A 12,193-nucleotide genomic window follows, 5' to 3' on the forward strand; every position below is an offset into this window, starting at 1 on the left:
CATTATCCTTATCTGACTGCAGCTTTCAGCTGAGAAGATACAAAGGACGACAACATAATTTGGTTCCACAATGCGGCCGGTTTATCTGTGACCCACGTCTGTTCCATCCCTCCTTCACCCGTCAATCAGACATATTGTGTTATGAACAGAGAGAAAAAAAAACAAAACCTGATCCAAACCTCTAACAAGTGATTAAAGCCGAGGTGCGGCGGTCGCCTCCTGAGGAGTCAGGTTGGGTCGGCCAAAAATTCAGATCAATAAATCTGTTCTCCCAGGACGGTCCGGTGCTCATTTCTCTCCTGCGAGTCTCATCAATCGTGGAGCCGACGCGTTTCACACTTCAAAACCCTCCTGGAGCACAGCACAAATCCAATCTCTGCTTACACAGGCTGGATCTGATCATTTTGCCTTCATAAAGACAGGAAAGCCATATATAGAGGGTTTTCTGTAGAAAAAAAAAATATTTATGGCCCTTTCATAACATTAAATATATTAGAGAAATCATAGGGGCCCATAATAAAACTCTAAATGGGCCCCTGTGTATATCTGTGCGGAAGGGTGTTGTTCCCTGACTTCTGCCTGCAAGCACCACTAGGGGGAGCTACCAGCAGATAGATGTATACAGTTATTATGGACGGGACAGTATGCAGTGGGCGCCACCTAGGGACAACTTCAGGTAATGACTATGTGATAGGAAGGAGGGGAAATACTTAGACTGGGCCATATAACAGCCGTGCTTCCCGGGTCTGTGGTAGGAAACAGGGAAAAGGAAGCATGTCCGGGAAAAGAGATATTTTCTTCCTTAATAAATCATATAATAATAAATATTTATATACCGGTAGCTCCAACATATTCCGCAGTGCATAAACTGTCTGTTAGGCAACATTCTGCAGCAGGATCCTCCCCCCACAAGTGTAGAAGCAGCAGACAACCCTACAGACTGACACTGTGGGCGAGGAACATTTTTCAGATTGAAATTACCGTAGTTTTTTTAATTAGAATTAGTTTTTTTTTTTTCATTTTTAGATCCTTTTTTTTTGCAAACAGATAAATATTTATCTAAAACCGAGTTAAACATTTAATTAAAAGATGGGTTTCGAAAATCGTGTTTTAAATGTGAAACTTTTCTAAAAGAATTTTTTTGCACACGACGGTATGTGTCGGCGCGGTCCTGCTGCACTGGTCCTCCGGTAATAAACAACCTGCAATTTTCCCAAGCAACGGAGAAGAAAATCTCCCGGGGGAAACAACACAGGTTTCACCGCCGAGAAGGAAATTGAAAGTAATGTGAATCCGGGGGTTCAGAATGGAAAAGGGAACGTCGGCCGCTCGCTGCTAATTCCAAGAGGAAAGTCAGGACCGAGAGGAGAGTGTGACTACAAAGAGCGGGGATGACGACATGTCTGCCAAGCGACAGGAGGACACGGCGGTCTATGCAGGACAAGGCAAGACTCCAAACCAGCTGTATTGTGATTGGGGCATTGGCAGAGAAGAGGTTAATGGAAACATCATTGGTGGTCTACGGGAGTAAATGACTTATGGGGTCCATTTCTGAGTCCAGTACCCGGTGTCCAGTTACTACTTCACCTCCTTACTCTCCAACCATTGTGTTACTGAAAGGGAGGGGATCGTGTCACCTTTTCTGAGATTCCGGAGATTCTGAGATTCCGGAGATTCCAAGACCATTGCTCCAAACTCTTCCATCCTACATCTGCCATTTACATAGCATAGCATACCATTTACCGCTACGTCAGTCCATATGGGCATTATCACATCTCAAAAGGAATAAAGACCCCAAAAGGCAATTGGGGTCTCACCCCCCAAATATCGCTAACCTACTGAGCTCCAAGCTCAGGAAATCCCAAGGTACAGACCGAAGCCAAAACCCCAAAATAAATAATGAGCCGAGGTAGAAACAGATGGCAAAATAAATCCATACCCCAGGCATCCTAAAAAAAAAACCCATAAGCCTGGACTGATCCAGAACACGAGACCACCTAAATAAGTTAAGACCTCATTCTAGATCCTTTAAACTAATACACATCGTAGACCAGACCACCTAAATTTATACAGACCCCAAAAAAGGCTCAATCAATACAAACCCCCGACGAGAACCCTAAATACACATACTGACCCCAGATCAGACCCCCAAATGTATACAGATCCCCGACCAGACCCCTAAGCTAACACAGTCCCTGAACCAGACCACTAAAGACCAGAGCTCTAAATATATAGACATCAGAATAGACCCCTAATTATACAAAGACCCCTAAATGTATTGACCTCGACCCTGACTCTGTAAACTAATAGACCCCTTAAATAATACAGACCCCTGATCAGATTCACTAAACTAATACAAGCCCTGGTCCAGACCCCTAATTATATACAGACCCCAGACCACTAAATACATAAAAACCCCTAAATATTTACAGACCCCAGATCAGATCCCTAATTATACACAGACCCCAGATCAGACCCCTAATTATACACAGACCCCGACCCAGACTTTGTAAACTAATAGAAACAGCAGAACAGACCTCCTAAAATAATACAGACGCCAGGCTAGACCCCTAAAATAATACAGACCCCAGCCTAGACCCCTAAAATAATACAGACCCCAGGCTAGACCCCTAAAATAATACAGACCCCAGGCTAGACCCCTAAAACAATACAGACTCCAGACCAGAGCCCCTAAAACAATACAGACCCCAGACCAGAGCCCCTAAAACAATACAGACCCCAGATCAGACCCCTAAAACAATACAGACCCCAGACTAGACCCCTAAAACAATACAGACCCCAGATCAGACCCCTAAAACAATACAGACCCCAGACCAGAGCCCCTAAAACAATACAGACCCCAGACCAGAGCCCCTAAAACAATACAGACCCCAGATCAGACCCCTAAAACAATACAGACCCCAGACTAGACCCCTAAAACAATAAAGACCCCACACTAGATGCCTAAAACAATACATACCCCAGACCAGAGCCCCTAAAACAATACAGACCCCAGATCAGAGCCCCTAAAACAATAAAGACCCCAGACCAGACCCCTAAAACAATAGACCCCAGACCAGAGCCCCTAAAACAATACAGACCCCAGATCAGACCCCTAAAACAATACAGACCCCAGACCAGAGCCCCTAAAACAATACAGACCCCAGACTAGACCCCTAAAACAATACAGACCCCAAACTAGACCCCTAAAATAATACAGATCCCAGATCAGACCCCTTACTGTATAGAGACCCCGTACACTTACAGCTGCGCTCACTCGCCTCAGGAGCTGCGCTCATACCGTCACAGGACCATCTTCTTGCAGGTCAGATATGAGATTGTCGCACGTCGCCGATACATTGTAGGTTTTTACCTTTTTTTCCTCTTTTGGTTGATACCGTTGTTTGGAACGACGCCGTTACCTTCACTGTTCCAACTAATGTTATCCAGGACTAAAACATATACATTTCACGTAAACTTTTTTTTTCCCACGGTGACACTTCCACAGTAAGACACAGGTGTAAAGCTGCCAAACTGTTCACTTAAACAATACCGCCATCCTGTGCCCAATAACACCTACTATAAGAATCCCAAACAGTGCTGGAATAATACCGCCACACCGAGGCCATCTCACATCATGGAAGGAACGGACATCACCCCCTGTGGGGTCGCCTTTGGGGTCTGTTACTGGTTTTTTTTTTAACCCTCTTCTTTATGAAACTGACTGTAAAAAGGAAGTTGTTGGTGACGGATTCCAGAAGAATGGTGGATGAATACCCCCTTAAACTGCAATAATTGGAGGTCGTTTAATCCAGGAAGCCCCCTGTAAATCTGTCTAGAAGCTCCTTAATATCTCCTGGCGCCTGGTGCATCCCTGGAGGGAGCGGGATGCTGCGCTCCGGCCGCTGTTTGCGCCATTGCTGCTGTAGTCAGTCATAGTGTATCTGGATGGAGCCCATGGGGGTCTCGCCGAGAGGTGGGGGAGGGGAAGCTCCTTATTAACGAGGAGCCGTTAGAGCGATCATCTCTTAAAGTTCACGTTTCCTGATCCTTCGCTTTCAAGCCTCCGAGGAAGAATAATGGTGGTTGTCTAATATCGGCCTCTATCCGTGCAGCGTTCTCTGCGAGCGCAGGCCGGAGGGCCGCAGATGGGGCCCCTGTGGGTTCCCTATTTATTTTGATAATGTCGGATAGTTTGCTCGTATATATTTATAAAATAAAAAGGCGCACCACTGAGCGGCACGGGAGAGCGCTCTTTATAACTCGCCGACACCGAGACGGAGCGCCAAGACTTTTATTGCGATGTACAACTATCTGGGGAAGGAGAAAAATGCCGAATAATGAAGAAAAAGGGAAAAAAAAAAAACAAGAAAAAGGAAAGTGACAAATAATGTTTTTCGGCTCAGGAGCCCCCACAGTGAGGCAGGTGAAGGAAGCAGCCGAAAACATACTGCCGCCCCAAATATGTCAACTTAACCCCTTCCTGAGCTGAACCTCGGCATCTAGCTGCAAATTTGATGTAGGAAGCATTGTCCCCCCCCCCCTTCATATCGTGTGTTACATAGTTAAGCAAGACCCCCTCCGAGCCCACCATAAACATGCCCACAAGGGTATGACAATGAGCCAGTGTCTGTCGACAGACCTTTACCTCCTGCGAATATCCACCTTATAAATGCATTAGTTCCATCGATTTGTGCCGATTCGTTTCATAAGCTCAGGGGTTTTTTTTTTCCCGATACAGAGCACCAAATCCTCTGCATAGAAGTAGAGTGAAATGATGAGTTTCTGACTTCCTGCAGCCACCACTAGAGGGAGCTCACTGCATACAGATGTGTGTCCAGTGTATACGAGTATGCAGTAAACTCTTCAGCTCCCCCTGGTGGAGACTGATGGCAGACAAAACGATAGAATTTCTCTCTATGCAGAGGATTTGGAGCTTTGTATCAGAACAATATCAGAAAATGATTAAGCAAAGAATTTGGGGCCTAGTTAGATGTAAAGGACAGACATTCACATTACAGATTTCACAGACTAGAGGGGAAACATCCTCGTGCTATTCTAACCCTAGTAACTGACACCTCGGTGTTCGTGTTAGCTTTCCTACAGAGGTGTCAGTCTGACTTCATTTACCATCGCTCCCACAGCAGAGGAAGGAGACCGTGCACCAATCAGTGCAGCCCTATGCTTGAACAGGCAGGGTGGCCCACCCGAAGATACACCGCATCCCCAGTGGTCCAGTCCGAGACCGACCCATAAAAAACTCTAAGTGCTGCTGTGGTGGGTGGTAAAACTTGCACCTTTTGACCGATTTAGTGGTTTAATGTGAACATTCCGAATATTGAAACATTCCCAATCCTTTTACCACTCCTGTCATGGCCGTCGTGGGGACCCCAATTAGTGCTGGAGAGACTGCGGGGTCGGCTCTTCAATGTGACAACTGATTTTGTTTTTTTTTTCTGTCCAGCACGCCAGAAGAAAAGGGAAAGGCAACGACGTGGTCTATCAGGTAACATCCCGCAATATGGGTCACTTCGGGCAGCTTTAGTTTTGTAAATATTGACCCTTATTTGGGCAACTGATTTCGTAGCTGACGAACCTCCAAAGATCCGCCTGACCATCAGCGGCGACACGCGAGACTCCTGGGCCCCCGTATACCGCATGCCTTCATATTGGGCAGTGGGGTCGTCAACCACCAGACCCCGAGTGACGTCGCCTGCACCAGTAGCTACAGCTCTGATGACATCACGCGGTGCAGGGTGTGCGACATCACGCGGTGTAGGGTGCGTGACATCACGCGGTGTAGGGTGCGTGACATCACGTGGTGCAGGGTGTGCGACATCCCGCTGTGTATGGAGTGTGACATCACGCGATGTAGGGTGTGTGACATCATGGGGTGCAGGGTGTGTGACATCACGTGGTGCAGGGTGTGTGACATCACGTGGTGCAGGGTGCGTGACATCACGTGGTGCAGGGTGTGCGACATCCCGCTGTGTATGGAGTGTGACATCACGCGATGTAGGGTGTGTGACATCATGGGGTGCAGGGTGTGTGACATCACGTGGTGCAGGGTGTGTGACATCATGGGGTGTAGGGTGTGTGACATCACGCAGCGTAGGGAGCGTGACATCATGGAGTGCAGGGTGTGACATCACGCAGCGTAGGGAGCGTGACATCATGGAGTGCAGGGTGTGTGACATCACGCAGCGTAGGGAGTGTGACATCATGGGGTGCAGGGTGTGTGACATCACGTGGTGCAGGGTGTGTGACATCATGGGGTGTAGGGTGTGTGACATCACGCAGCGTGACATCATGGAGTGCAGGGTGTGTGACATCACGCAGCGTAGGGAGCATGACATCATGGGGTGCAGGGTGTGTGACATCACGCAGCGTAGGGAGCATGACATGGGGTGTAGGGTGTGTGACATCACGCAGCGTAGGGAGCGTGACATCATGGGGTGTAGGGTGTGTGACATCACGCAGCGTAGGGAGCGTGACATCATGGGGTGCAGGGTGTGCGACATCACGCAGCGTAGGGAGCGTGACATCATAGGGTGCAGGGTGTGTGACATCACGCAGCGTAAGGAGTGTGACATCATGGGGTGCAGGGTGTGTGACATCACGCAGCGTAAGGAGTGTGACATCATGGGGTGCAAGGTATGTGATATCACGCGGTGCAGGGTGTGTGACATCACGCGGTGTAGGCAGCAAGACATCATAAAGTGTAGGGTGTGACATCACGCGGTGTAGGTAGCATGACATCATAGGGTGTGTGACATCACGCGGTGTCGGGTATGTGACATGTGGTGCAGGGTGTGTGACAGGCGGTGTAGGGAGCATGAAATCACACGGTGTAGGAAGCGTGACATCACGGAGTGTAGGGTGTGTGTCACTTTTTATAAGTCTATAATGAACTTTCCAATTTTTTTTTCTGCTTTTGAACCCATGAACCCTTGGTGATTTTCCATTTATTTTTGCCCTCAGGGATTAAGCGGAGCCCAAAGAGACACGTACGACGCTCTGCAGATGCAGGTGCTGCACTGAGGCGAGAGGGCGACTTAAGAAAATGGAGATTACAATCCTGAGTATTCCTGCAAATCATAAAAAAAAGTATTTTTGTTTTATTAGATCGTTCACAAAAGTAACAAGATTTATTCTACAAAACGCATAAAACACAGGTTAAAATGTTTAATGACTAAGGGCGCCACCATGAGCCACAGGTTGTCTGCGGTACTGCAGCCTGTAGGTCATTGCTGGGACACGTGGCGGACTCTGGTCTGACCTGGGGTTTCATCCTCATCACAACTTTCCCCACTTGTTATCTGCTTAACATTCTGATCGACTTTGCAAAAATTAACACATTAGGAGTCACAAGAAACCTTCTACTCCGGCCACATACGAAGAAAAATGCAAAATTCTGCCGATTTCCTGCAAGAGCTGAAAAGACAACTACACAGCCTGCGATTGGAGTAGAAGATAAAAACAGAACGCGACAGTCTGCAGGGTGGCCGGTCATATTGTCAGCGGACATGCCTGATCCTGGCTGTGGGAGCTTTAGCGGATTGTATAGGACAGTTTTGTTTTTGTTTTTTTAGTTTTTTTGCTGTAAATATTTTTTAATGATTTTTGTTAAATTGAATATTGGAATGATATTTGAAGCTGCGGGCTAAATGTGGATTTTTGAGAGGTTTTAGATTTTCTGTTGGTGTTAATAAAATCTTTAAAAAAAAAAAAGTTAAACTATCTTCTAATATTAATATGAAGAAAATTATCGTATTTCTTGGGCTATAAGATAGTGTTGTAACAATGAGAAATCTCTGTGCTCATTTACAAGGTTTTTTTTTTGTTTCACAATCCCATCATTTTTTTTTTTTTTTAAAAGCAAAAGTTTAGAAACCGTGCCATCAGTAGCTCAGCCTCCAGCACAGGAGAGCTAATCAGCAGCACTGTCAGACACCCATAGTCAGCATGGCAGAACCTGCTGGATACAACTGTGCTTCTTCCATAGAAATGCTGATGTTCAGGCTTTTAACCATTTAGGTTTCTAAAAATGCCACGTGGTTACAAGACGGGACCGGTCCGTTCTTCTGGCATTTACCACCTGGAAGATACTTTGTACTTTACAACACAAGTGAACAGGAAAGATCAGAAGACGCATGGATGTTTTTTGGATCGTTTTGCCATAAAACTGTTAAGAGATTTCTTTATTATTCAATGAGTAAAGAAAATCCGACTGTAAACGACAGTAAAAAAAACAAAGAGGTCACAAAAACTATGTAAAATAAAAAACCCTTCCTATAAAAAAAAAACGCTGGTGGCCGAAACAGTTGGAAAAATGATCAAGAAATGAACAAGATGATCAAGAATAAAACCGCCAACGTTTTCTGCCAACGTTTTCTCCTTGCAGACGTCATTCCTTGGAGTCGTACTGCGCTCTTTTTCTCCGATTAGCGATAACTTGCTCTTGTATCTTGGTGTTTTACTGTCTTGAAGCTCAAGAATAAAAAGCAAAATGTAAATACTTGTTCTCTTTTTTTTTTAATCATGACCCTCCGCCACGATGGCCTCGCAGTTCACCTGCTTTATGTATCCATCGTCCTTCGCTGGCTCCTGTAAAGCCGGAGCTGTCAATCAAGGAAGAGCGGGGGGCGGGGGGGTGAAGAATGCAAATCAAGTAGGTTGGAAGGGCCAGTGTACTGCTCGGCCATGCCAGGGGGAGCACAGAGTGCCCGTGCTTGGTTTGAAGTCATTTTGCTCTGACACTCACAAGGGGTGTGCAGAAATAAGATTAAAGGGAACCTGTCACCTGAATTTGGCGGGACCGGTTTTCGGTCATATGGGAGGAGTTTTCAGGTGTTTGATTTACCCTTTCCTTACCCGCTGGCTGCAATATTGGATTGAAGTTCATTCTCTGTCCTCCGCAGTACACGCATGCGCAAGGCAAGATTACCTTGCGCATGCGTGTACTACGGAGGACAGAGCAGAGAATGAACTTGGAGGCATGTGATGGAGCATTGTCCTGTATGAAAATCATGTTTTTCTTGAACGATACCGACTTCTTCCTGTACCACTGCTTGAAGTTGTCTTCCAGAAACTGGCAGTAGATCTGGGAGTTGAGCTTCACTCCATCCTCAACCCGAAAAGGTCCCACGAGTTCATCTTTGATGATACCAGCACATACCAGTCCCCCACCTCCACCTTGCTGGTGTTTGACTCGGAGTGGAGCTCTCTGCCCTTTACTGATCCGGCCTCTGGCCCATCCATCCGACCCATCAAGAGTCACTCTCATTTCATCAGTCCATAAAACCTTTGAAAAGTCAGTCTTAAGATATTTCTTGGCCCAGTCTTGACATTTTATCTTATGCTTCTTGTTCACAGGTGGTGGTTTTTCAGCCTTCGTTACCTTGGCCATGTCCCTGAGTATCGCACACCTTGTGCTTTTTGTTACTCCAGTAACGTTGCAGCTCTGAAATATGGCAAAACTGGTGGCAAATGGCATCTTTGCAGCTTCACGCTTGATTTTCCTCAATTCATGGGCAGTTATTTTGCACCTTTTTTTCCCCAACACGCTTCTTGCGACCCTGTTGGCTATTTGCCATGAAACGCTTGATTGTTCGGTGATCACGCTTCAAAAGTTTGGCAATTTCAAGACTGCTGCATCCCTCTGCAAGACATCTCACAATTTTGAACTTTTCAGAGCCCGTCAAATCTCTCTTCTGACCCATTTTGCCAAAGGAAAGGAAGTTGCCTAATAATTAAGCACAACTTAGATAGGGTTTTGATGTCACATCACCTGATTTACTTAAAGGGAACCTATCACTTCCCCCTCTCCCCCCAGGCGTTTGTAACTAAAAGAGCCACTTTGTGCAGCACTAATGCTGCATTATGACAAGGTGGCTCTTTTAGTTCTTGTTGCTGTAACCGCTGAAATAATCGTTTATGAAATTCGATCCTTCATACCTTGAACTCGTCCCATAGGAAACGATTCCTCTGACGCTGCACAGTAGGAAAGAGGCGGAGGGAGATGAGGGAGAGCCGCAGATAAGTACTGCGCATGCCCAAGATCCCCAGCCCCGCAGTGTAAATAAATCATAAGACTGCGGAGCGGGATCTCGGGCCGTGCGTACACGCAGGCGCAGTAAGCAAGACATCAATTGATGTCAGTGGATGGGCAGCGCTAACTGCGCATGCCCAAGGCCCAATATGACAGCGCAGGCGCCGGGACAATTAAATAACGCTGAGGAGGCAGCGCCCAGAGGTCATGAGTGACTGCTGTGGTGCGTCTGGATTAGGGGGAAAGACCTGCCCCCAGGACGATTTTAAGGTATGAAGGACAAATTTCATAAACGATTATTTCAGCGGTTACAGCAATGAGAACTAAAAGAGCTACCTTGTCAGAATGCAGCATTAGTGCTGTAACTAAAAGATGTCTCTTTTAGTTACAAACGCCTGGGGGGGTGGGAGGGTGACAGGTTCCCTTTAATTGGTAGTTGGCTCTCAAGCCTGAACAGCTTGGAGTAGGACAACATGTATAAAAAGTATCATGTGATCAAAATACAACTTGCCTAATAATTCTGCACACAGTGTATATCTCCCATAAATATCAGATTGATGTAAACCCGAATATTCATCACTATCCAATAGCTCCAGAAAATCTGAAACTAGTCCTTTAAAAAGAGGAAGCTCTTGCCTCAGAAGTGTACTTCTCCTCCTCTGAATATATGAATCCTAGACTTGTTGGCTGGTTCTCAAAGCAAATCTCTGCTGTTTTACCTGGTCACTGCAGGAGATTCCTACTTCAATGGATGTTGAAGTGCCAGCTCTTTTTACTTCCCCAGTTATAATTAATTCCATGTGTACAACGTGAGGGTGATCTGTCCCATCTCTGGATATCCCTGTATGGATATTACAATTTTTCTCTACGACAGAAACCAATAAATAATCTCACAAAATTAAAACACTTGAAAAATGGTTTAATGAAGTTTACAACAGAAATGAACTGTACAGTTACAGTAAGTTTAATATATAAAAAAAATTACAGCAGACAAATGCATGTAACACAAAAATCTACCATTTATCCCGATTCACTGTAGTCTATATGATCTTCCAAGGTTTCGGCTCACTTAGGAGCAGCCAGTTTTAGAAGAAAAAAAAACAAAACACTAGATTTTTTATCATTTTATGTCATTTTTATTTATTTATTTTAAAGAGACAGATGTTCATATTCTCTACGTCAAATTGGTTAGAAAGAAAAATTGGATCCATAAAAAAAAAAAAAAAAAAATCAGAATTTGGTCAGTTCAGCTATATACATCATGACCGGGTTAGTGTCGGACCACTATTTTTTTTTTCTCTATATATTAGTATTGAAAAAAAAAAGCAACAAACATTGACCAAGGACAGTTCAGACCTATCAGTAGATCTTCCAAAAAATTTGGCAAAAACATTTAGAGTAAAAAAAATAATAATAATAATGTATATATATTTCAGTGAAAGACGCCTGCTTTCGATTGGCAGGGTATAAATAAACCATGAGCGAAAGTCCAAAACAACAAGTCCATGTTTAAAATAAAAATGGCAAAGAAAAAACAAACAAAAAAAAAACACTTTAAAAAGTCTCTTTAAAAAAATAAATAAAAAAAATAATTCCGAAGATGGATACTGTTATCAGTGTAAGATGCAACCAGAAGCAGGTACGTAGATGACGTTCTTCTTGTTGAATAATTATGTACACGTTTAGAACTTTCGGTATTTTTTTTATTATTTTTTTCCTTTAATATGAACACCTAGGCAGTGAAAACTGTTATGTTAATACATACACAGACACACCCAAAACATACAAAAATACTATTATCTCAAACTACTAAGAGTAAGACGGTCAGTTAATCTCCATGCTATGACTTCTTAAGAGCATTACACTGAAACAAACGAGAATTCAACAACTGATTTTTTTTTTTAATTATTATTTTTAGCTTGTTTATTTATTTTTTTTTATTTATTTATTTTTTTTTAAATATCCCAGAAATATATCAAAATATACATCTAAGCTTTGGAATTACTGAGGTTAGACTAATGCAAGTGCTGGGTCATAGTACTTAATACACAAGTCTAAGGTTCTGCGGGAAAGAAATCATCTTTGGTATCTGCATCAGGCTAATATTATTATTATTATTAACATTTGGATTTTTTATTTTAT

The 12,193-nt window shown here is 44.3% G+C and overlaps 1 protein-coding gene across 2 annotated transcripts in view; it reads left to right on the top strand.

Annotated features, from left to right (window-relative positions):
* The window catches only part of CD247 (CD247 molecule), a 126,286-nt gene extending 117,776 nt beyond the window's left edge, over positions 1–8,510 (top strand). For both annotated transcript variants that reach the window (XM_069760592.1, XM_069760591.1), the window contains exons 7-8: positions 5,465–5,506; positions 6,982–8,510. In XM_069760592.1, coding sequence (XP_069616693.1) covers positions 5,465–5,506; positions 6,982–7,041 — 102 coding nt within the window. In that variant the 3' untranslated portion in view covers positions 7,042–8,510. The remainder of the gene's footprint in view (positions 1–5,464; positions 5,507–6,981) is intronic.
* Positions 8,511–12,193: the final 3,683 nt, after the last annotated feature.

This window comes from Ranitomeya imitator, chromosome 3 (assembly GCF_032444005.1).
Source record: "Ranitomeya imitator isolate aRanImi1 chromosome 3, aRanImi1.pri, whole genome shotgun sequence".
NCBI lineage: Eukaryota > Metazoa > Chordata > Amphibia > Anura > Dendrobatidae > Ranitomeya > Ranitomeya imitator.